Raw genomic sequence first — 26,806 nt, 5'->3', positions numbered from 1 at the left:
CTCCTTCTTTCGAAGGGCGTCCAGGACCTTACGTGCTGACCACTGTTTTATGGCCTTGTGGTCAAAGGGGTTTTTTTGTGAAAAACTTTTCCACGAAGGACAGGTGGACAGGCATGGTCCAGCTGGTGGGGGCGTTTCGCGGCAGCGTGGCCAGACCCATCCTTCGCAACACCGGGGACAGGTAGAACCTCAGCACGTAGTGACACTTGGTGTTTGCGTACCGGGGGTCTGTGCACAGCTTAATGCAGCCGCACACAAAGGTGGCCATCAGGATGAGGGCCACGTTCGGAACATCCTTTCCTCCACTGTCCAGAGATTTGTACATTGTGTCTCTACGGACACGGTCCATTTTGGAACTCCAGACAAAGTGGAAGACGGCCCGGGTGACTGCCGCGGCACAGGAGCGAGAGATGGGCCAGACCTGTGCCACGTGCAGCAACCCCGAGAGCACCTCACTCCTGATGACCAGGTTCTTTCCTGCCATGGAGAGGAAGCGCAGCTTCCACCATCCCAGTTTTTGCTTCACTCTGGCGATACACTCTTCCCAGTTTTTGGCGCACGCCCCATCCACTCCGAACTATATTCCCAACACCTTTAGGTAATCTGGCTTGATGGTGAAGGGAATGGAGGCTTGGTCGGCCCAGTTGCCAAAGAGCATGGCCTCGCTCTTGCTGCGATTGACCTTTGCTCCCGAGGCCAGTTCAAAGTGGTCGCAGATTGCGAGCAAACAGAGCTTCCGTTGCCTGGACTGCTCAGGGGATGTGCTGCAGTACCCGCTTGAGCTTGTCTCCATATTCGTGGTGGTGTGCTGCATGCTCCATAACCTCACCATCATGAGGGCACAGCCATTGGAGGACAAGGCAGCAGTGGCACCTGTGGAGGAGGAGGAGGCACAGGAAGAGGAGCAGGATGGGGCGTCACCATCGTGACCCTGCAAGGGAAGCACAACGCTGTCTCTGAGCTGCGCAGTTCACGTAACTCAATGCCCAGTTGAGCCTGCACCTGGCCTTGTCCATGGGCCAACCTGTGAGCCCTCTCACACATCATTCCTGCACAGTAAAATGAGAGACCTGATCACAAAGTTCAAACACAAAATAAACATTTATTAGAGCTCCCAAAACATTCACGTAATTAATTATCACCCTAGTGCAAGTCCTTACAACCCATCTTAAGCAGACCTATCCTTACACCACGCTGCAGTGTCTCCCTGTGGCTGCCTCATGGGCCCAAAAAAGCGGAGATTCCCTCTAATTACCACACAATCCATATCGGTGGTGGAATGTGGTGCGTGTTCCCCGTTTCGGGCCGGGGGGGGAGCAATTACGGCCCCTGGGTGTGTTATTAGAAAGACCCATTACTGTCCGTTTGTGGAGGCCATGCTGGGGAATCCTGTGGCCGCCGCTTTGTGGTCAACTGGCTGACCCTACCCGAAATCAGGTTGTGGGTTTTCCGGCCTGGACCCAATTCCGCCCCAATGCTGATGACCGCTGCAAGCGCATCATTAGAACGTGCAGCGCTGCTCTCCCTCACCTGAAAAAGACACCGAGCAAAATTTACCTAAAAAAATCAATGCCCCGCCGCACGGTGCCCCCGACAGCTTTTTCTGTCGGTGCACTTTATCCGGAGTGTGTGCAACCCGGCAGCGCGGCGGCCTTTCAAGGGGCGGGCCCACTGCCGCGGCCGCCATGTATTTATTTTTGCCAGCCGACCACCCCTCTTGGGTGCCAGGCCGCTGGCCCAGCCGAGACCCTCGCTGGTGGCCCAGTGGTCGAAGATTTAAAATGACTGATAAAATGACTGGTGATGTCACCACTACTCCATCGCTGATTGCCAGTGGCGGAGTCCGGGTCCCAACCCAAATTCAGCTCTTAGCCTGCCTTTCAGTCGGTCTCCTGCCCCCACTATGACCGACTTCCGGTCCAACGTTAAAAAAAACCCGAAGTGCTGAAAACCAACGGCGAGGCCGCTTCAACGATCCTGGGAGAAAAACATTTCAAAAACGGGTCGGGGCGCCAGCTTTCTTGGGGAAATGAATTTCGGCCCCTCCCCCAATTGTACATCCAGTGCGATATGGCCCACACAATGTGTTATTCAACACCCAGTGATGATCCGCCCACTGAGCACCTTGAGTCTCGTCGCCAAGAGCATGCAGAAATCAAACACAGACAGCAGAAGGAACGTGCGGCAAACCAGGCTCCCCACCCACCCTTTCCTCCTGTGACAGAGATTGTAATTCCTGTATTGGACTGTAGAGTCACCTGAGGACTCACTTTTAGAGTGGAAGCAAGTCTTCCTCGATTTTGAGGGACTGCCTATGATGATGATGAGTGATGTGTTACAGTATGCACAGTGTGCTTTTTTACACTCCATGTGTAATTGGATGCCGAGGGTGCGAAATTCGGTTACGGTCCAGTGGAGGCCATCAGAGGCCTTGCAGAGTGTGCAGCGGCCGTCCCCTTTAAGCGAAGGGGAGGGGCGTTGAAATGCGATCCACTTCCTTCGTGGGGCGGTAAACCCAATTCAACGGCTGGGGCGGGGCTTCTGCGCCGGGCACAGGAAGTCCTAACCCCAACAGGATACCGCCCCCAATCGGGGCGTAGCTCAATTTCACCACCCACCCCCCCGCCCTCCCAAGTGTGTTATTGTACTCTCGGTGAATTATATTCCACACGATGTGTTACTGAACATGCAGTGTGTGATTGAACATTCAAATCCATCTGTTGAATCTTTAACTTGTCCTTATAATCACATTTCCTCTTTATAGGCACTGAGAGGTCATCAAAACTGACAGTGATTGAGAATACATTTAAACAAGACATTTCTCTCCTCCAGAGAAGTAGCAAGTCTGAGATTTATCTCAATTGAAATGTTTCCATAATTTTTTAATATATTTTTCTGATCTTCCTTTATCCACTTCCCCCAGCCAAACCCCCACCGCACATTGCCCACTGTGTCTGTCTGATCCCTTGGTCCCGACAATACCAGAATGACTCATTGACACCATTGTTCTTGAACAGATACTGAAATATCGAGCAAGGTGTCGTCACTGCGGGAAGACACTGACAACCTCCGCAAGAAGCTGTGCCTGAACCTATCAGGTAAGAGCCACCGCGAGACTCCAGGGCGTCGGATCGTAGAAATAATCCGGGCCATTACGGGAAAGCTGCCGTTTCAGTATTGAGAAACCTGGGTGAAGGGCCATGGCCCTGAGCTCCCATCACCATCACGCTTGTACAGAGCTGCTGAGGAAACGAGGCCAATCGAGTGGTGCCCCCCAAGTTTGGGTTTGAAGAGAAGGAAACAATGATATTGGAGTTAGTGTGCATTCAGGCACTCTGGGCGTGCTGACTGCCATTTACGCTGATGAGCTGGAATGTGTGAGGAAGGCACCCACCAGAAATGGGCTGGGGTGGGGGTAATGTCACCGCTGCTTTAAATGTGCGAGAAGGAGTCCCACCAGCAGCCAACCCGCCCAGTAAAACCTCGCAGGATTGGCCTCAGAAACTGACTGACCAGAGCTGCTACAAGAATTATCTTACCGGAGACCAGAAGGTTACAGAAAGAGAATTAAAGAAAGCCTTGCATTTCTATAGCACCTTTCAGGATGTCCCAAAGTGCTTCACACCAATAAAGTATTTTTGAAGTTGTAATTAATTACTGTTGTAATTAAAGGAAATTACGCACTGCAAGCTCCCACAAACAGAATGTGATAATGACCAGATAATCTGCTTTTAAGTGATGTTGGATGAGGGATAAATATTAGCCAGGACATAGGGGAGAACTCCCCTGATCTTCTTTGAAATAGTGCCATGGGATCTGAGAGTTTAACAGCTCATCCGAAAGGCAGCACCTCCAACAGTGCAGCACTCCCTCAGTATTGCACTGAAGTGTCAACCTAGATTTTGTGCTCAAGTCTCTGGAGTGGGACCTCTGACTCAGAGGTGAGAGTGCTACCCACTGAGCCACGGCTGACATCTGCGCACGTGCTGCTGGGCTCATTGAATTCTGATGACTTCGGTAAACTTCCACATTCATTTATTCTCACCTTTTACTATGCATTCTCTTGCCATGGGAGCCTTGCATTGCCGACGTACTCTGGTTGGAGGAAGAGTAACAGTCCAACATCCAGGATGAGCAGCAGGTGGGCCTGTTAGAGCACAGCAGAAGAGGAGGGCAGACAGAGGCACGGACCAGGTGAAGCCCTCTCGGTGACCTTCTCACTCCACTCACCTGATAAGAGACAAAAAATCCCCCTGCATCAATAGCTCTTGTTAACCCTTGATCACTCCCTTCATTAAAGAACCGTATAAGGGGTATTGTAGCACAGTGGTTATGTTATTCGACTCGTAATCCAGAGGCCAGAACTAATGATCCGGAGAAGTGAGTTCAAATATACCACCACGGCAGCAGAGAAATTTAAATTCAGTGAATTAAATAAATCTGTAACGAAAAGCTAGTGTCAGTAATGGCGACCATGGGCTCAAAATTGGCCCGCCCCTTTTTTCGGCACACTCACCAGAGATGCTCCGACTTTGTGGGCTGAAAAGGGCGCCGATAAAATGTCCCCCGATTCTGGCCGCTGTGTTGCCTCTCCCGGGACTTGGCGCGGCGTGGCCAGTCGATTGGGGGGCGGAGCTAGGGCCCTGCGCCAGAAACAGTGTCGGCAGCTCTCCACGTGCGCGTTGGAGTGTGCACGCATGCGCAGTAGCTCCGGCCCGCAGCCTCTGTGTGCATGCTGCAGCATGGGACCTGATGCGTCCTGCCCCTATCCCAGGTCGAGTAGCCTCTTTCACAGGCCGGCCCGCTGCCTTCCCTGGCTAGAAGGCCACAACAAACAGGTTGGTACGAGGCCCAAGCTGGGGCAGCAGGGATGGGGGGAGTTTTGATTGCGGGGGGGGGGGGTGGTTTGATCCGGGGGAGGTGGCGTTTTGATCCCGGGGGAGGGCGGGTGGAGTTTTGATCCGGAAGCCGGGGAGGAGTGGGGTGAGTTTTGATCCGGGGATGGGTGTGGGTAATTTTGATCCAGTGAGATGGGGGGGCAGGGGGGGGGCGTGTTTTGATCCGGCGGGGGGAATTCCAAACCGTAGGCTGGATTCGATTACTGACCCCATGGGAGTAAGGGGTTCCAATCCCGTGGGCGGTCCGATATCCAGCCTGTAGGGAAGATCTGATCCCCAGACGTGTCCGATCTCTGACCCCAGTTGCTGTTCTGATCCTGGAGGGTCTGATCCCCAACCCCGGGAGGTAGGGTTGTTTGTAAGGGGCGGGTCGATGGTGGATGAGCTTAGGCGGCTGGGAGAACATAAGAACATAAGAATTACTAGTAGAAGGTACTTCTATTTTTTATTTGGATATTGTGAAAAAATTATGGATATATGTTTGTCTGTTTACTTTTTTTATTTTTGTAGTTTAAGCTTCCATGAATGCTTCTGTTATATAGTCAATTAACTTTGCAAAGTTTGTCATATGATGTCCTATATAGCTGTTGGATCCTATTCACATTCTTTCGTCAAGTCATTAAGTTCTGCTGGCCTCTGATGTACCTACCTGCGCTGATTTCTTAACTCTACGCAAGGGTTTTCTGTGCAGCCACAAGTGGCCACATATGTTGGCCTAAGTCAGTTTGGAGTAACTATTAGCTGTCCAAAGTGGCCTAAATGGCCAAAACGGGCATAGGTGGTTGGTGACGCCCCCTTTTGTAAAAAAAACTAAACTAAACGAAAAAAATCCTAACAAACTCACTTACACTGGCGCAAATTGAATGTGCAAAATGGGGATTTTTAAGATACTCCAGAAAAATCAAGTTGCTCCAAAGAAAAACGGAGCACCTCCTGGCCAATTTTGCGCCCCATGAAACTACCGGACTTACCCGGTCTGACCTATATTTGACTCCAGACCCACAGCAACGTGGTTGACTCTTAACTGCCCTCTGAAATGGCCCAGCAAGCCACTCAATTGCCCTAAACTGCGAAGAAAAACAATAAGAATAAAACCGGACGGACCACCCGGCATCAACCGAGCACCGGCTCTGGACACGGCAATGGCATACCCAGCCCAGTTGACCCTGCAAAGTCCTCCTCACTAACATCTGGAGACTTGTGCCAAAATTAGGAGAGCTGTCCCACAGACTAGTCAAGCAACAGCCTGACATAGTCATACTCACAGAATGATATCTTTCAGCCAATGTCCCAGACACCGTCCCTCATATGTCCTGTCCCACCCGTCCTGTAGTACAGTTGGGAGGGAGTGGTCCTGGGAGTCCTCAACATTGACGAATAGCATCAGGTCAAGCATGAGCAAGAAACCTCCTGCTAATTACCACTTACTGCCCTCCCTCAGCTGATGAATCTGTAATTCTCCATGGTGAACACCACTTGGAAGAAGCACTGAGGATAGCAAAGGGGACAGAATATACTCAGGGTGGAGGACTTCATGCCATTCACATCTGGGTTGATAAGTGGCAAGTAACATTCGTGCCACACATGTGCCAGGCAATGACTATCTTCAACAAGAGAGAGTCTAACCACTATCCCTTGACATTCAACGGCATTACCATTGCCAAATCCCCCACCATCAACATCCTGGGGGGGTCACCATTGACCAGAAATTTAACTGGACCAGCCACATAAACACTGTGGCTACAAGAGGAGATTAGAGGCTGGGTATTCTGTGGCGAGTGTCTCACCTCCTGACTCTCCAAAGCCTTTCCACCATCTACAAGGCACAAGACAGGAGTGTGATGGAATACTCGCCACTTGCCTGGATGAGTGCAGCTCCAACAACACTCAATAAGTGTGACACCATCCAGGACAAAGCAGCCCATTTGATTGGCACCCCAACCTCCACCTTAAACATTGATTCCCTCCACCACCAGCGCACCGTGGCTGCAGTGTGCACCATCTACAAGATGCACTGCAGCAACTCGCCAAGGCTTCTTCGACAGCACCTCCCAAACCCGCGACCTCTACCGCCTAGAAAGACAAGAGCAGCAGGTGCAAGGGAATACCATCTGCTCCAAGTTCCCCTCCAAGTCACACACCATCCTGACTTGGAAATATATTGCCGTTCCTTCATCGTCGCTGGGTCAAAATCCTGGAACTCCCTCCCTAACAGCACTATAGGAGTACCTTCATCACAAAGACGGCAATGGTTCAAGAAGGCAGCTCACCACCACCTTCTCAAGGGCAATTAGGGATGGGCAATAAATTCTGGCCCTGCCAGCGATGCCCACATCCCAGTAACCAATAAAAAAAAGAAACCTATTCAGTCATCAGTGACATTCTGACAATGTAAAGCAGCTGCATTAAAAAACAACTTTCAAATGTGGAAAAGGTGATTAATTTAGTCACAAATACAAGGTTGAACCAAACTCTTTTGACATCAAAGAACTTTTCTGAAAGAAATTCGATACCGATAAAAAGCTGCCAGTGCCACGGCGGTCCGGTGTTAACAACCACCGAAAATGTTGGCATGGCAGGTCCGATAAATTGGCAATGGTGGCTAATTAACGTTCGCCCCGCACGAAACTCACTTTGCAATGTCATTCTGGGAGTGTTCTTCCCGCCAGGAGGCCTCAATGTCGCGTGGCCGTAGTGTTATTGTAGCACGAGCAGACTGCTGCTAAAGCAAGTGTGTCATATCCGAAAGCTGTTCAGTCTCTTGAAGGGGACTTGCCTTCTGAAATAAAAAAAAAATCATTTAAAACAGGTAGTTTTTAGGCCTTCCAGCTCAACTGCCTTCTGTGGAAAAAAATTGTATTGAGGAGCCCGAGTGAGTTTAGGACACCAGTGGTACCACCAAGCTGCACAGCGCACTGCTTTCTCCCGTGTAATAACGGGGAATGAAATGGACAAGCCGTGGAATTTATGTTTCACAGAGTAACTATTTGTAGTGTTTACAGATTCCCAATGTACACATTGTGCTACTGGCTGGAAGTACTTCGGAGGCAAATGTTACTACTTTTCATCATCTGTGAAGGACTGGAACGCTGCTAACATGCATTGTTTCTCCACCCGGTCTCACCTGATAGTCATTGACACTAAAGAGGAGCAGGTGAGGATTTGCAGTCACACGCAGGGGCACTATTACCAAAACTGTCTCTGCAAAGAAACTTTCCAAGTCATTTACAACAGCACTATCAAATTCCCATAATACGAAAGCAAAATACTGCGGATGCTGGAATCTGAAATAAAAACAGAAAACGCTGGAAATCCCAGCGGGTCAGGCAGCATCTGTGGAGAGAAACAGTTAATGTTTCGGGTCTGTGACACTTCATCAGATCTGGAAAAGTTCGAGATATAACAAACTTTTAAGAAAGTGCAGGGGCCCTGAGAAGGGGAGGAGAGGAACAAAGGCAGAGATTATGGTCTGAAATTGTTGGACTCGATGTTGAGTCCAGAAGGTTGTAAAGTGCTTCTGACCATATTTTCTTCCCTTTCCTTCCCTTTTTTTTTTACAACCCCCCATTCCCCTGCCCCACCCTTTTCATTTTAATTTTTTTTCTCTTTCCCATGGCAGCTGGTAATTATTCCGCCATTCACACCCCAGATAGTTTATCTTTGTCACACTCACAAAGGATGTAATTTGTGACTTTGATGAGAGCTGCTCCGGTACTGTGATGAAAACCAGATTGAAGGGATTCAAATATTGAATTCATGGAAAGATGGTCATGGCTTTGGGAGGCGACAACATGTTCAAGTGGTTTGGACAGGAAAGGGAGGTTGGAGATGGGGCGATAGTTGGCAAGCAAAGTGGGGTCAAGGGTTGTTTTTTTTGAGGAGAGGGGTGATGACAGCAGATTTGAAGGAGAGGGGAACAGTACCCGAGGAGAGAGAACCGTTAACAATGTCTGTTAACCTGGGAGCCAAAAAAGGAAGTTGGGTGGTCAGCAGTTTAGTGGGAAAAGGGTTCCAGCGAGTTACAATCAGTTACCAGCTGTCCTGTGACGTGTTTTTTCTCTTTGCTGCTGTTCTCGGTGTGTCTAGCCTCTCTCTCTCTCTCCTCCGCTGTTTATATCCTCGTTCTCCTCTCTGTTTCCAACCAGGCCCGTGCTCACATGCTCGCTTAGATTAAGGATTGGTTAACGGATAGAAAACAGAGAGTAGGAATAAATGGGCCATTTTCGGCTTGACATGCTGTAACTGGTGGGGTGGTGCAAGGATCAGTTCTTGGTCCTCAGCTATTTACAATCTACATCAATAATTTAGATGACGGGACCAATGGTAATATATCCAAGTTTGCAGAGGTGGGAAAGTAGGCTGTGAGGAGGATGCAAAGAGGCTTCAAATGGATATAGACAGGTTAATTGAACGGGCACGAGATAGCAGATGGAGTAAAATGTGGAGGAATATGAAGTTAGCCACTTTTTCAAGAATAGAAAAACAGACAATTTTTTAAGAGGTGAGAGACTAGCAAATGTTGGTATGCAGAGGGACTTAGGTGTCCTTGTACATGAATCATAGAAAGTTAACATGCAGGTATAGCAAGCAATTGGGAAGGCAAATAGCATGGTAGCTTTTATTGCAAGAGGGTTGGAGTATAGAAACATAGAAGCAGAGAAACATAGAAATTTACAGTGCAGAAGGAGGCCATTTCAGCCCATCGTGTCCGCGCCGGCCGACAAAGAGCCACACGGCCCTCGGTCAGCAGCTCTAAAGGTTACATACAAAGCCATAAACAATAACGGAAAGGCAAAGAGCACCCAGCCCAAACAGTCCGCCTCACACAACTGCAACACTCCTTATACTAAAAACATCGACACTCCACCCCAATTGGAGCCTTGTGATCTCCTGGGAGAGGCAAAAATCAGATAAAAACCCAGGCCAATTTAGGGAGAAAAAATCTGGGAAAATTCCTCTCCGACCCATCCAGGCGAACGAAACTAGTCCAGATCACCCTGGCCGTATTCTATTCCCTGCAGTACTTACCATTATATCTGTGCCGACCAACAAAAGGTCATCTAGTCTAATCCCAATGACCAGTTCTAGGTCTGTAACCCTGCAGGTTACTGCACTTTAAGTGCCCATCCAACCATCTCTTAAAAGTGGTGAGGGTTTCTGCATCCACCACTCTTCCAGGCAGCAAGTTCCAGACCCCCTCAACCCTCTGTGTAAAGAAGCCCCGCCTCAAATCCCCTCTAAACTTTCCACCAACCACCTTAAAACTATGCCCTCTCGTAATAGCCCCCTCCACCAATGGAAATGGACTCTTACTATCCCCTATGTCCATGCCCCTCAATATTCTGTACGCCTCGATGAGGTCTCCTCTCAACCTCCTCTGTTCCAATGAGAACAAATCCAGCCTACCCAATCTGTCCTCATAACTAGGATTCTCCATTCCAGGCAGCATCCTTGTAAATCTCCTCTGCACCCTCTCTAGTGCAATCACGTCCTTCCTATAATACAGTGACCAGAACTGCAGGCAGTACTCCAGCTGTGGCCTAACCAGAGTATTATACAATTTAAGCATAGCCTCCCTGCTCTTGTATTCAATGCTTCGGCCAATAAAGGCCAGCATTCCGTATGCCTTCTTAACCACCTTATCCACCTGGCCTGCTACTTTCAGGGATCTGTGGACAAGCTCTCCAAGGTCCCTTCGTTCTTCTACACTATTAAATGGCCTTCCGCTTAATGTACAAACCCTTTCCTTATTAGCCCTCCCAAAGTGCATTACCTCACACTTCTCTGGATTAAATTTCATTTACCACTGCTCTGCAGTAGATTGATATCCTCCTGCAGCCCATGACTTTCCTCTTCCTTATCAACCGCACAGCCAATTTTAGTGTCATCTGCAAACTTTTTAATCATACTTCCTATATTCAAATCGAAATCGTTGATATATATCACAAAAAGCAAGGGACCCAGTACCTGCGGAACCCCACTGGAAACATCCTTCCAGTCACAAAAACATCCATCAATCATTACCCTTTGCTTCCTACCTCCAAGCCTAGAAGAGTAATGAATTCTTGCTGCAATTATACAGGGCTTTGGTGAGAGCACAATTAAGGAAGCATATACGTGCCTTAGAGGGGTGCAACAAAAGCTCACTAAATTGACTCCTGAGATGGGAGGGTTGTTCAATGAGGGGAGATCGAGTAGAATGGGCCGATATTCTCTGGCGTTTTGAAGAATGTGAGGTAATCTCATTGAAACATAAAATACTTGCAGGGCTTGACAGAAGTTGCTGAGAGGCTGTTTCACCTGCCTGGAGAGTCTAGAACTAGGGGTCACAAACTCATGATAAGGGGTCAACCATTTAGGACTGAGAGAAGGAGCCATTACTTCACTCAGCATATTGTAAATCTTTGGAATTCTCTCCCCCAGAGGGCTGTGGATGCTCAGTCGCTGAGATTAATTTATGGACACTAAGGGAATCAAGTGATAGGGCGGTGTAATGTATTTGCTTCCTGGGTTCTTTGCTCAAGAATTCATAGCAACATTTTGCTATTAAGAACTAGTTGATTTATTAGCAAAATGTTTACCAATTACACTACACATTACCAGTTCATCCACCAGGCTCAAAATCACCTGCCTCATCATGCATCCCCTGAAACCAACTGGCTGGGGATTTATTGAGTCATGTGAACATCACGTGACTGGCTAAGCCACTCCGGCTCTGCAAACCTGTAAGCATACTCACAGCTACATACATTACAGGCGGCAAAGTGCAGTTGAGTTACAAGATGACCGTATGGCCTACTCCTGCTCCTATTTCTTATATTCTTAATCAGGATCACCGCCAAGCCAGCAGTCCACACTCACACAATCCAGCTGGGATTACCGTGATCAGGAACAGTAATTCTTGTCCATTTTGTTTCTTCCTGCCTAGCTCAACAACTTGCATTTATACAGCGTCTTTAATAGTGTAATCTGACAAAAAATACAGGGTCACACTGCTGGCAGTGGTGCTGCAGCATGGCCAGTGTTAGGAGGGTGTAATTACAGCGTTGGTATTGTCATTTTCCATTATAAATGTGCCGAGGAATTTATAATGGGAAATATATAAAAATGAGGAGAGAATATCAGATTCTAAAATGGGATCCTAATTCCGGTTCAATACCCCTTCACCCAATGACTGTGTGTGCAATGCCTCATTTTAAAATATTAAGATGGTGACAGATTTTCACTTGTATAATGTATCATTTTTTTTTAATTGTAGAATTTTATGAGCGGCAACATAATGAATCAGCGCCACTGGATAGGGCTCAGTGACCTCTCTGTGGAAGGACAGTGGCACTGGGTCGATGGGACTGACAATGAAGCCACAGGAACGTAAGTTTGAAATGTTACTGCTATATGGTCACACTTTCTCCCACGCCGATCGAACGCCCTCTATTTCAAGGCTGGTATGGCACAGAAATCCCAGATTCCCATCCTTGCTCCGAGTCGGATTCGCTATTCCTATTCGAGGTGGAGATATGGGTACGTATAATATATTTATGCTTGGGGTTACCTGACACCAGAGGGTGCCACTGTTAGATGTCGCGCAGGTAATACAGGAAATTGGATCTTGTTCTTATCCGAAGTGGGAATGAGATCGAACGGGTACACAACCGAGGCAGTTTATAATAACAGGACTCTTGTGTTATTACATTGGCAACGAGGTAAACTAAGAACTTTCCTTTTTACAATGGGCATTATTGGAATTCTGCACGAATTTGTGGAGGATTGGGTGGATTTTGTTGACCGCCTGGATCAATATTTTATTGCCAACAAAATGGAGGGGGAGGCTGATGCAGTCTGTCGCAGGGCAATTCTCCTCACTGTCTGTGGTCAGAAGGTTTACGGCATCATGAAGAACCTTCTCTCGCCTTTACGTCCAACTGCCAAGTCTTACGAGGAATTGTGTGATTTGGTGCGTCACCATCTAAAGCCGAAGGAAGGGATCATCATCTCACGCTATTGCTTCCACACGCATGTCCGTGCTGAGGATCAGGACGTGTCAGGATTCATCGCCAACCTGCGACGTCTTGCTGAGCCATGTAAGTTCGGGAACACGTTGGAAGACATGTTGAGAGACGTTTTCGTGATCGGCATCAACCATGATGTGATTCTTTGAAATTTATTGGCTGAAGAGAAACTGGACTTGAAAAAGGCTATTGTGATTGCCCAGGCATGCATGACGACTGATGAGAACTTGAGGCAGATATCATCCAAACGTTGGAGCTCCACGGTAGGCTTGTCAGGTACTGTAAACAAGATTGTGTCATTTTCTAGCAAAGCTGCTCATGGCAGGGCCAAGTCAACTGTTTACGTGAAACCTGTAGCTACTCAAAGCCCGACAACTGGTATGAAGCTGAGTTCACAATGTTGGTGTTGTGGGGGCAATCATCGGCCTCATCAGTGTTGGTTTAAACAATACTCCTGTAATGGCTGTGCGAAAGTGGGACATCGCCAGAAAATGTGCCCACAACTGAGCAAGCGTACTGCTGCTGCTGCTCATCATATTATTGATACACAACTTGAGGAGGAAGTGTAAGTTTGTATTCATTCTCGTCAAAGAGCCAGCCAATAACTGTTAATGTGAAGCTGAATAGCGTGCCTGCATCAGTGGAGCTGGACATGGGTGAAATCAGTCAATCATGAGCCAAGTGACATTTGACAAGCTGTGGAACACTGAGGCTGTGAAGCCTAAGCTGAGTCTAGTCAAGGCCAGGGAACTAATACCTGTGATTGGCAATGCAGTAGTCAAGGTGTCGTATGATGGCGTGATCCAAGATCTACCATTATGGATTGTCCCAGGTAATGGTCCAACGCTGTTCGGTCGGAATTGGCTCAAGAACATCAAGCTGAACTGGAGTGATGTCAATGGACGACACTTCTTGTGCTCAAGTGTTGAAGAAGTTTATTTTTTTGTTTGAGCCTGGCATTGGTAATTTTACTGGAGCCAAGGTGCAGATTTACCTGGATTCTTGATGCAAGGCCTGTCTATCACAAAGCTTAGTCTGTCCTTTATATGATGAGGGAGAAGATTGAGATTGAGCTTGACAGACTCCAACGTGAAGGGGTCATATCACCTGTCGAGTTCAATGAGTGGGCCAGCCCTTTTGTTCCTGTGTTGAAGAGTGATGGCACTGTCAGGATTTGCGGAGACTACGTGGTTACGATTAACCGATTCTCGAAACAGGTTCAGTACCCGTTACCGAAGGCTGATGACCTATTCGACATGCTAGCTGGTGGAAAGTCATTCACTAAGCTAGATCTGACATCGGCCTATCTGACACAGGAGCTCGTCGATAATTCGAAGAAACTGACCTGCATCAACACCCATAAAGGACTGTTTGTCTACAACAGGTGTCCTTTCGGAATTTGTTCGGCTGCAGCCATATTCCAGAGGAATATGGAGAGTCTACTGAAGTCCGTTCCTAGAACTGTCGTGTTCCAAGATGACATTCTGGTCATAGGTCATGACATCGCTGAACATCTGAACAATCTTGAGGAAGTTCTACATCGTCTGGATAAAGGGACTCAGGCTGAAACGTTCAAAGTGTGCCTTCATGGCACTTGAAGTTGAATTCCTTGGTAGGAAGATTTCTGCTGATGGAATCAGGCCTACTGATTCAAAAACCAAGGCCATCAAAAATGCACCCAAGCCTCAGAATGTGACAGATGCAGTCGTTCCTTGGGCTACTCAACTCCTTCAGTAATTTCTTACCCAGATTGAGCACTTTATTAGAGCCACTGCATTTGCTGCTCAGAAAAGGTAACAATTGGGTCTGGGGTATGTCTCAAGATGGAGCCTTTGAGAAAGCTAAGAGGCTACTCTGTTCAAACAAGTTGCTTGTTCATTATGATCCGTGTAAACGCCTTGTATTAGCCTGAGATGCATCATCATATGGTGTTGGCTGTCTGTCAAGCCAATGAGTCGGGTAAGCTACAACCTGTTGCATATGCTTCGAGAAGTTTATCAAAAGCTGAAAGAGCTTACAGCATGGTAGTCAAAGAAGCTTTGGCCTGTGTGTATGGTGTAACAAAGATGTATCAGTACCGTTTTGAACTCGAAACGGATCACAAGCCTTTCATTTTGTTGTTTTCTGAAAACAAAGGTATCAATACCAATGCATTGTCCTGTAGTCAGAGGTGGGCGTTGACATTGTCTGGCTATAATTACATTATTCGTCATAGACCCGGTACTGAGAATTGTGCCGATGCACTGTGTCGTTTGCGTTTGCCTACACCTGATGTGAAAATGCCTCAACCCGCAGATCTAATGTGGGTAATGGATGCTTTTGAGTGATGAAACTTCTGTCACTGCTCAACAAGTTAGGATCTGGACCAGCCATGACCCTATTTTGTTGGTTGTGAAATGTTGTGTCCTCAGCAGTGATTGGTCTGAAATACCTACGGAGATGTGTGAAGAAACCAAACCTTACACCCGTCGCAAGGATGAGCTGTCATTCAGTCAGATTGTTTACTGTGGGGTAATCATATCATCATGCCTAATAAAGATAGAGAAATATTTGTACGTAAGCTACATAGCACTCATCCTGTATGACGAAAGCCATTGCTAGGTCTCCTGTATGGTGGCCTGGAATTGACTCTGATCTGGAATCATGTGTGCATCAGTGTAATACTTGCATGCAGCTACGGAAAGTACCAGCGGAATCTCCGTTGAATCTTTGGTCGTGGCCATCTAAAGCATGGATCTACATCGATTTTGCGGGTCCATTGCTTGGAAAGATGTTTTTTGTTGTGGTGGATGCATATTCAAAGTGGATGGAGTGTATTATTATGTCATCCAGCACATCGACAGCCACTATTGAGAGCCTACATGTCATGTTTGCTACTCATGGTTTACCTGGCATTGTTGTGAGCGACAACGGATCTTGTTTCACAAGTCTTGAGTTTCAGGAGTTCAAACCTGCTTCTAATGGTCAAGCAGAGCGTGCTGTTCAAACTATCAAACAAAGTATGAAACGTGTAACTCAGGGTTCACTTCAAACTCGTTTGTCATGAACTTAAGGAAAGGTAACTTTGATGGTATGAGACGTGAATTGGCTAGAATAGACTGGCGAGTGGTACTTAAAGGGTTGACGATGGATAGGCAATGGCAAATATTTAAAGATCACATGGGTGAACTTCAACAATTGTACATCCCTATCTGGAGTAAAAATAAAACGGGAAAGGTGGCTCAACCGTGGCTAACAAGGGAAATTAAGAATAGTGTTAAATCTAAGGAAAAGGCATATAAATTGGCCAAAAAAAGCAGCAAACCTGAGGATAGGGAGAATTTTGTAATACAGCAGAGGAGGACAAAGGGTTTAATTAGGAGGGGGAAAATAGAGTATGAGAGAAAGCTTGCTGGGAACATAAAAACTGACTGCAAAAGCTTCTACAGATATGTGAAAAGAAAAAGATTAGTGAAAACAAACATAGGTCCCTTGCAGTCAGATTCAGATGAATTTATAATGGGGAACAAAGAAATGGCGGACCAGTTAAACAAGTACTTTGGTTCTGCCTTCACAAAGGAAGACACAAATAACCTTCCGGAAATACTAGGGGACCGAGGGTCTAGTGAGAAGGAGGAACTGAAGGAAATCCTTATTAGGCGGCAAATGGTGTTAGGGAAATTGATGGGATTGAAGGCCGATAAATCCCTGGGGCCTGATAGTCTGCATCCCAGAGTACTTAAGGAAGTAGTCGTAGAAATAGTGGATGTATTGGTGAACATTTTCCAACAGTCTATCAATTCTGGATCGGTCCCTATGGACTGGAGGATAGCTAATGTAACACCACTTTGTAAGAAAGGAGGGAGAGAGAAAACGGGTAATTATAGACTGGTTAGCCTGACATCAGTAGTGGGGAAAATGTTGGAATCAATTATTAAAGATGAAATAGCAGCACATTTGGAAAGCAGTGACAGGATTGGCCCAAGTCAGCATGGATTTATGAAAGGGAAATCCTACTTGACAAATCTTCTTGAATTTTTTGAGGATGTAACTGGTAGGGTGGACAAGGGAGACCCAGTGGATGTGGTATACTTGGACTTTCAAAAGGCTTTTGACAAGGTCCCACACAAGAGATTGGTGTGCAAAATTAAAGCACATGGTATTGGGGGTAATGTACTGACGTGGATAGAGAACTGGTTGGCAGACAGGAAGCAGAGAGTCGGGATAAACGGGTCATTTTCAGAATGGCAGGCAGTGACTAGTGGGGTGCCGCAGGGCTCAGTGCTGGGACCCCAGCTCTTTACAATATACATTAATGATTTGGATGAGGGAATTGAGTGTAATATCTCCAAGTTTGCAGATGACACTAAGCTGGGTGGCAGTGTGAGCTGTGAGGAGGATGCTAACAGGCTGCAGGGTGACTTGCACAGGTTAGGTGAGTGGGCAAACGAGTGGCAGATGCAGTAGAATGTGGATAAATGTGTTTTGGGGGCAAAAACACAAAGGCAGAATATTATCGGAATGGCGGCAGATTAGGAAAAGGGGAGGTGCAGCGAGACCTGGGTGTCATGGTTCATCAGTCTTTGAAAGTTGGTATACAGGTTCAGTAGGCGGTGAAGAAGGCAAATGGTACGCTGGCCTTCATACCTAGGGGATTTGAGTGTAGGAGCAGGGAGGTCTTACTGCAGTTGTACAGGGCCTTAGTGAGGCCTCACCTGGAATATTGTGTTCAGTTTTGGTCTCCTAATCTGAGGAAGGACGTTCTTGCTATTGAGGGAGTGCAGCAAAGGTTCACTAGACTGGTTCCAGGGATGGCAGGACTGACATATGAGGAGAAATTGGATCGACTGGGCCTGTGTTCACTGGAGTTGAGAAGGATGAGAGGGGATCTCATAGAAACATAAAATTCTGACGGGACTGGATAGGTTAGATGCAGGAAGAATGTTCCCGATGTTAGGGAAGTCCAGAACCAGGGCACATAGTCTAAGGATAAGGGGTAGGCCATTTAAGACTGAGATGAGGAGAAACTTCTTCACTCAGAGAGTTGTTAACCTATGGAATTCCCTACTGCAGAGAGTTGTTGATGCCAGTTCATTGGATATATTCAAGGGGGAGTTAGATAAGGCCCTTACGGCTAAAGGGATCAAGGGGTATGGAGAGAAAGCAGGAAAGGGGTACTGAGGTGAATGATCAGCCATGATCTTATTGCATGGTAGTGTTAATTCCCGGATTCTTTTACCTCAATCTGGTTCAGTAAAATTAATGAGTCGAATACCTTTTGTGCTTTGAACAAAGCAATCTTTATTACCGGCCAGTAAGACCTATCAAACAGAAGATATACTCTCTGGATAGAGCGTACACACTCCCTACGGATAGGTGAAGTTACATCGTAAAGCGTTAACAGTTATACAGTTTTGAAATCAGATAACAAAATACAAATGGATTGACAGTCTTAGTCAGCCACTCATTAGTCAATCTATATGAGATGTTCTTCTTGAAAGCTCAAGTATTGCCTCTAAATGTTTCAATCTAATGGTGTGACTATTTACTGAGACCTTGCAATTCTGCAGATGTATTTCATGTTACAATTATATATTATTGGCAGGATTAGTGACTTGAAACCTTGAGACAGACTGTTAGCTATGCTGATGTTGCACTATTTGCAATCTGACATTCTCCCAGCTATTCTTCCATGGCTTATACATTTTCATATATCCCGTTTACTTTACTGTCCTTAATTCCATATATTCCGTTCAGATATCCACAGTAGTGCAGGCTCGAAGGGCTGAATGGCCTACTCCTGCACCTATTTTCGATGTTTCTATGTCATGTATATTGCTCAGTTATCGGACAAGACCTCATGCTGTTACTGGTGTTTCCCTTGCTGAACTACTGATGAAGAGAAATCTCAAGACCAAGCTTTCACTTGTTCATCCTGATTTGAATGATCGTGTTGAAAACAGACATCAAAATTGTATCGTGATCGTATTGCTGCATCACGAGATATCTCTGTCAATGATCCAGTGTTTGTACTGAATTATGGTCGAGCTCCAAAATGAATCGCTGGTAACAGAGTGTCCATTGTCGTGCTCAAGGATGGCCAAACATGCAGAAAACATGTTGATCAGGTAAAACTGTGGCACACAGATCACCTGGAACCGTTTGAGGAAGATCCAGTCAGTGACCCACCAACTATCGTTCATTCATCAGTGGCCTCTGTTTTTTTTTTATTTTTCGTTGCCAATCTTTCCAATTCTTTGTCAAATCACAAACGTCAGAGGTCACCTTGCACACATCAAGGATCACTCTGCGCCAATGCTCTTAGCCAAAAGGCCGAGAGCCACTGCACCGTTCCTGGAAGTACTGCAATACCAGGTTCGTGCCATGGAGGTGGATGGGTCAGGCCCCCCACACACCTCTGTGGAGATGGATGGGTCAAGCCACCCCACCCACCTCCTGAACCTGGACCTTCAGTCTCTGATGTTGTTATTACCACTCCCACCAGAACTGTTACTCAACCTCCAGTCACAACTGATTTAGAACGTTCACCTAGAACTAATGTTGAAATGAGACGATCAACTCGAGTGGAATGCCCCAGATCATCTTGTATTGTAATGACTGATACTAAGGTCTTGAAAGGGGGATGTTGTAATATATTTATGCTTGGGGTCACCTGACACCAGAGGGCGCTACTTTCGGATGTCATGCAGGCAATACAGGAAGTTGGATCTTGTTCTTATCCGAAGTGGGAATGAAAGAGATCAGGTACACACCTGAGGCAGTTTATAATAACAGGACTTGTATGTTATTACAGTACGATTCACCGCTGTGACCCTGGGCTTGGTGGGAGCAAATAAAACCCACCCGCATTCCTGCTCCGAATCACTTAACTGAAATGTGTGTGCACGCGTGGACAGCTGGCTTGGCTGTATAGCCTCCACTTTGTTTAGTTCACACATGGTCATTTGAGTGTGGCAATGGTGCCCATGGAACATGCCTGGGTATGAGTCAGTTCCTGCAGAAGCATTGACAGAGACAGAGGGGAATAAAGCAACTAAGATGGGAATAGTGCCACTGAGTACCAAGAGAGGGTTCGGCCCATTGCGTCTATGCTGGCTCTTTGAAAGAGTTATTCAATTAGTCCCACTCTGATGCTCTTTATCCATAGCCCTGCAAAATTCCCCAGTCATGTACTTATCCACTGTGAATCTGGGAATGTTTTCCTTATTTCACAGAAAATGGAGAGGCAGATAATTGTCAGATAAATTCCTTCTGTTAAAGCACAATGCAATGCAGTTTGAATATAATTAAAACTTTGTCATGAATCTTACATGGTCACTGTTGGTACTATATCAAGGGGCACAGCAGTGGGAGACTCGTAGGTTACCTGTACAGGTGTGCCTGGCCTAGTATAAAGGGCAGGCCACCAGGTGTAATCCCCACTCTGGAGTTAACTAATAAAGGACTAAAGTCACTACAGTTCAAGTACAACACAGTGCCTCGTGGAATCATTGTTAGAGTATCTAAGGGCATAACAAATAGCGACGAGAATACAAACTTTCTCTCGGAAATGGCTACCCTTGGTACGTTGCAGCAGTTCGCCGATGGTGATGATTGGGACGCCTTTGTGGAGAGGCTAGAACACTTTTTCACAGCAAACGACCTGGCAGGAGATGACCCGGCCGCACTGGCTGATAAGCGCCGTGCTATCCCGCTAACCAGTTGTGGGCCCAACGTCTATGGCCTCGTCAGGAACTTGCTGGCACCAGCGAAGACAACGACCAAGTCGTACAAGGAGCTCGTAACCCTGATTCAGAGAAACCCAAGCCCAAGGAGAGCATCCTCACAGCCAGACACCGGTTCTATACCCACCGATGGCCCAAAGGCCAGGAAGTCGCAAAATACACCGCAGACCTCAGGAGGCTGGCGGCACCGTGTGAGTTCAGCACCCACCTCAACGAGCACTGCGGGACATTTTTGTCATTGGAATTGGCCATGAGGGCCTTCTTCGCAAGCTACTGTTGGCGGATACCACAGTCACACTGCAGAAGTGTCAGCCAGTCATTCATGACCTCGACCTGCGGCTCTAGGTAGATGTCTCACCCTCAGGACTCAAACCCGGCAGGTACTGTGCACTGAGTGGCGCCGTTGAGGAGCTGGACTGTAGAGCGCGAATCCTCTCAGGGAGGAGAGAACAGACTCCCGAGTCCCTTAACTCAGAGTGCGCCGAGGGGGGCTAATCGAGTAGCCTCATTCTGGTGATGCAGAGGGAATCACAGGGCTCACCAGAGTCGTTTTAAAGACGATGTTTGCAAAGGCTGAGGCACCAAACGGAGAAGCGGATTGCGGTAAAGCAAGCAAGGCACTCTTAAAGGAGGCCTGAATCCACTACAATTAAAGGGATAGTTCCACACAATTAAGCAATGTACCAAGAATTGTAAGTTGGAGACTAAAGGTGTAACGGATTATGTAAAGTGTATAACTGACCATGTAAAATGTGTAACTGGTAATCGGAATTGTAGACATGCAACCAGCGAGGAAAAGTCACGCAATATGTACAATGTGTAACTGATGATTTGAACTGTGCATATGCAACCAGCGACGAAAGTCGTGCGATCGTGACCGGACCCCGAGAGTGTCCATCATAAGTAAGGAAAAGCTGTGCGATGCAGGATTCCCTCTGCACGCAGCCAATGCAGCAGGCAGACACCCATCGGGTGCACACAGGTCCAGCAAGCTACCCAATGCTGTAGCCTGCGTCACGGGGACCAGAGTCATGCACCACGAAGTGTGGTCACAAGCAGCCAACATACACGAGCTGTGAAGCAAGCGACCTCAGCAAGGCAAAGGCACCGGTAGTGATACCATGCCCTGGGTCGGCTCAATCTCTCAGGCAACCGATGGCACCAACTGCCACGAGCCTGAAGGAGCAGACTGCACTAAGGCCATACCCCGAGATGTAGGGTCACCTGCCACTGTTTCCCCAGAGGAAACAAGCACCGGCCAGGATCTCAAACCAAGCGACGCTCAGGCCAGCGAGTCAGCAGTTCCCTGTGCACTGCTAGACGACAGCTCCTCAGGGAGCAGCTGGGACCCAGGGCGTAAAGAAAGGACGGGGTGGGGTCACAGACATCTGTGATAATGCCTGCCGCTAGGGACCACGCAACAGCCCCGAGAGCAGGCTACGCGAGCCAACCGGCTTCCCACTGCCAGCACCGGGCACTGAACCGCCACCAGACTGCAGGGGACATCACCCAGCAGCTCCGGAACTAACTTGTCCTTACCCATCGACAAGGCACCTAACGCTCTTGTCGCACCAGGGAACCACACACACACAAAAATGCAAAACCCACTTACCTGAACTTGTCTGTACATGAATTCCAGGAGTCCCCACCACACCAATGTGGGAGCGGGGGGGGAGAATGGAGTGGTCAGGAACACACACAAACAGCAACCGCCAGCACGCTACTGCACCAACTACCCACCCAAGGTTGAGCCGGCCCGCCAGAGGTCTACCAGACAGCACCCATATAGAGCTAAGCCCAGAGCATAGTTAATGCAGAGGCGATTTGCACTGAAGGTTCAGGGGGCAGTGATGTCATATAGTGCCACCAGAGAACACAGCAGTGGGAGACTCGTAGGTTACTTGTATAGGTGTGCCTGGCCTAGTATAAAAGGCAGTCCACCAGGTGTGATCCTCACTCTGGAGTTAACTGCAGTTCAAGTACAACACACTGCCTCATGGAGTCATTGTTAGAGCATCTAAGGGCATAACAAACTTAGCCACAGGTTTTTGCTTCTGTTATCTTTCAAAAGCTTCGATCCTGTACAAATGACTTGTTTAATGCTTGTTTATACTTGTTCAATTCCACCGAGCCCAACAAACCTGGGCTGAGCTAAACCAGATCAGGCTTTGGACCTATCCCACCTCATCCTGTGTGGTCGGATAGCTTACCAAATGTGACAATGGGAAGGAACGGCATGAACTACTGTATTAGTTATCGAAGTGACTATTTATACTAACGCTTTTCTGTTCCTTCTGCGCCTGCATCCTCGAGACTCCGCACCCCCGCCCAAAACTGGAACCGGAGGCTGAGCCGGAAGCGGGTACTGCAATTAACCACGCTGTTTCTCCGAGCCGCTGCCGGGGTAGAGCGCCAGTTGCGGTAGCAGAGGGGAGGGAACGCCGGGTGGTGGCAGGGGGCGGGGAGCCGGTGGTGGCAGGGGACAGCCAGCAGCGGTAGGGGTAGAAAGAGCCGTCAGGCGGCGGGGGGAGAAAGAGCCGGGGAGGGCGGGGTAAAGCTCGGGGTGTGTGTTACAAGGGACATCGTTGGAGTGGATGAAATCCAGAAGTCATGACACTGTCACTATTCACTTCATGCTCAATAAACCTGTTAACAATCCACACACAATTCCCCATCTATGGTGGGGAGAGGGGGTGGGGGTAAGGTTACTTGCCCTGGGGTAAGGAGCATCGGCTGGAACTTGGGAGGCCTTTGCTGGGTTGTTCGAGATCTGTCCTCGATGGCTTCAGAAGTCAGAATGGATCAAATTACAATTTGCAATGTCAGTCAGAACTTGAACTGGACAATTCCACTTACACATTCCAGAGAAACTTCAAGGTGTGGCTTATCCTCCAAGGGGACCAATCAGCAATAGGTCATGTGATAATGGAGAGCCAATTAGAGACACGGCGGCCATTATATTAGTACAAATATTTGTGTCCACTAGTTATATACAGCACACTCTCAGCATACAAGTAATTAATGCTCTCTCTGTCTCGCAGGAGCCTGGGGTCCCCAGTGTTAACAACCTTCTCTTAGGCAGTTTCGCAGAGTCGAGGTTAACAACTAACCCCCATTCTGCAGAGGAACAACAGCACAGTGTTTACATCTCACAATCTTGACTTTCATTTCCCATCTGCAGCCAGAAAAAGTGCAGCAGGTGCATGGGGAAAATCTATCGCCTTAGACTGCATTCCACGCCATCGGAGGCATTCGCCCCTCGATTATTTACAGCACACTCCAGCCCATGCAGTCGGGTCGGCCGTCAATACTAGGGTTGCCAACTCTAATTGGTCGCATTCATGGAGCTTTCATCACATGACCCTCTCCAAATGTCCCACCTCCCATTGGTTACCCAACATTTCCTTCCTCGTGGTGTCCAGCCCCAACTGTAAAGTGAACACGCTCTTCATTACCCAAATGGATGATCCTTGACTGTAAGTCAAACAGCCTTTTCTTTCCCATCAACAATTTTTATAAAAGCATTGAAATAACTTTTTTTAATGCCACTGTGATTTTTCTCCAGGGTTGCTCTCAGCAATGCCCAGGAAATTAATCTTCAATTCCTGGAGACTCCAGGACAATTCTGGAGGGTTGGCAACCCTAATCAGTGCTGTAATGTAAGTGGGCATTACAAACCTTTTCCAGTGTCCCTGATCCCATCCCGCAGGAAATCACCGGAGGCAGCAGTTGGAATAAAAAGAGTAGTGGCCACAGGTGGTGTCAAGGGCAGAAAGAAATAACTTGCATTTCTAGAGCGCCTTTCACCAGCTCAGGATGTCCCAAAGCGCTTTACATCCGATGAAGTACATGTGAAGTGTAGTTTCTGTTGTAATGTTGGAAATGTTGCAGCTAATTTGTGCACAATGTGGTCCCAGAAACAGCAAAGAGATAAATGATTAGATAATCGCTTTTATTGACACTGGTTGAGGGATAAATATTGGCCAGTACACCGGGGAGAACTTCTCTTCAAATAATGCTGTGGGAAATGTTATGTTCACCTGAGAGGGACACAGGGTCTCGGTTTAACCTCTCATCCAAAAGATGGTGCCTGGCATAGTGCAGTATTCTCTCAGTACTGCCCTGGACTGTTAGCCTAGATTTTGTGCTCAGGTGTCTGGAATGGGACTTGAACCCACAACCTTGACTCAGAGGTGAGAGAGCTACCCACTGAACAAAGCTGACATATTTGTCCAACTCTGACCTTTTGGAATCCCCCATGACCTTTTACATGGATTCCTGGCCCATCAGAAAGCATGTCTGAGAAACCTCTACCCTGCCTGGGCTCACCATCACAGTGTCGTTCTAACAATGTATTCCTTGATGCTTCTGAAGCGATTATAGAATTGAGGCAAGTCTTCTATCTCCCTGGTTAATTCTCCTGCCATTCTCTGCATTGCAGGTACTGGGCACCGGGAGAGCCCAATAATGATTATAAAAATGAAGATTGCGCTCTGACATTGAACAACGGGCAGTGGAATGATGTGCCTTGCTCGTTCACCTATAAATGGATATGTGAACGACCCTCGTTTTCATATTTTCTTAATTAACCAGAATTAACAAGTGCCGACACTGGCTCTGCTGAAGCTGCTGCAGGAAATGGTAACAACAATCTAAGCTGAAACTGGGAAAAGATGGGGAATAGGGAGCAGAGATGTTTGTGGAGGGGGAAGAGGAGGGGATTTGTGTGGAGGGGGACGAGGAGGGGATTTGTGGGGAAGGAGATGGGGTGACGGAGAAGGCCAGTTGAAGGGGTTATTTGTAGGAAGGGGTGGGAGAAAGGGAGGGGGTGGGGAAAGGGAAGGGCTAAGGGAGGGTCAGCCCCATCGTCGCCACCCTCACCTGCTCCCCGCCCCTCCTCCTCCCCATCCTTGTGCCCCTCACCACCATCCTCGTTTCCCTCTTCCCCTCCCCATCGTCACCATTACCCCTCCTCTTCCCCCCCTACTTTTCATCCACTCCTCCTCCTCATCGCTCCTCATTCCCCTTCCTCCTCCCCCTCAACCCCTTCTCCAACTCCTGCCCCTTCCCGTCCACAGGATTAATGTGAAAGAAGGGTGATGTGTGTTGAAGAACGTGTTGAGGAGAATGAGGTGTTGATGTGGGTTGGACTGGGGGCCTTTCACCCCTGTGGGGGGTGGATGTGTGGGGTGCTTGGGTTCAAGCCCCCCTCTCGAGGGATGGAGGTCCCCACTGACTGTGTGAAATGAGTTTGGTCAGTCTCAGCCCAGTTGTTATTGGCAATGGGACAAAACTGGCAGCCTCGCTCAGAGAGGCAACGGGAGGGCTGTTGTGGGAGATGGGGAAATAACACAATGGGAGAGGGGAATTGTCTGAGACTGGGTGGAGCGGAGGGAGTGTTTGATGAGATCCTGCAATGGGAAGGGTTTCCGTTAACATCCCTCACATTGATGAACAATAGTTTTTATTTTTAGAAGTGTTTGGAATATCTCCTTTTGCTTTATGAGCCGATACAAGCGAATCATTTCCCTTTGCTTCGTAAGTGCTGTGTGCTTCTGAATTTCGCTTGCTTCACGCAGCTCCTTGTGGGGGTGCCCACAGCTTCTGCCCCGTCGCAATGTTTAAATGATCCCGAGCAGGGCTGGGTTTGGGGCCGAGAGGAAAGAAAGAACTTGCATTTCTATGGCGCCTTTCACAACCCCAGGACGTCCCAAAGCGTGAATTGTCAGCACTGGTATAATGTTGGAAACGCGGCACAGCAAGCTCTCATAGCAAGCTGTAAAGCACTTTGGGACGTCCTGAGTTTGTGAAAGGCGCCACAGAAATGTAAGTCTCTCTGTTTGTGACTTTAATGTTGTGCCTTGTATTAACTGAATGTGTTGCTGCCAGTGTGGATGTGGAAACGAGCCAATCTGTATCTTACATACATTAGTGTGCGACGTACTGTAAATGAAACAGAAGCGAATAATGCAACTAATGTGTGAATGTACAGGCACACGGGCAGAGCAGGCCCAAGAATGTGTAATGCTGCCCTGTGCCACAATCCGAGATGAACTTCTCTCTATTCTTTTCTTAATAAATATTTCTCTCATATACTGCGAAGGGATCTTTCATTTCATCAAAACTTGGTAACGCGGGGGAAGGCAGGGTCATCGTGGGTACAGGATGTTTTTGG

At 47.7% G+C, this 26,806-nt stretch overlaps 1 protein-coding gene across 1 annotated transcript; it reads left to right on the top strand.

Moving 5' to 3' along the window:
* Window positions 1–4,049: 4,049 nt before the first annotated feature.
* Window positions 4,050–25,301, top strand: LOC139253519 (hepatic lectin-like). The gene is made up of 4 exons (XM_070873489.1): window positions 4,050–4,194; window positions 7,901–8,052; window positions 12,157–12,269; window positions 25,073–25,301. The coding sequence occupies exons 2-4, from the start codon at window positions 7,996–7,998 to the stop codon at window positions 25,218–25,220; spliced, it is 318 nt and encodes a 105-aa protein (XP_070729590.1). The 5' UTR covers window positions 4,050–4,194; window positions 7,901–7,995; the 3' UTR covers window positions 25,221–25,301.
* The last annotated feature ends 1,505 nt before the right edge of the window (window positions 25,302–26,806 follow it).

Source organism: Pristiophorus japonicus, unplaced genomic scaffold (genome assembly GCF_044704955.1).
Source record: "Pristiophorus japonicus isolate sPriJap1 unplaced genomic scaffold, sPriJap1.hap1 HAP1_SCAFFOLD_490, whole genome shotgun sequence".
NCBI lineage: Eukaryota > Metazoa > Chordata > Chondrichthyes > Pristiophoridae > Pristiophorus > Pristiophorus japonicus.
This window is presented reverse-complemented; position numbering and strand designations above follow the sequence as displayed.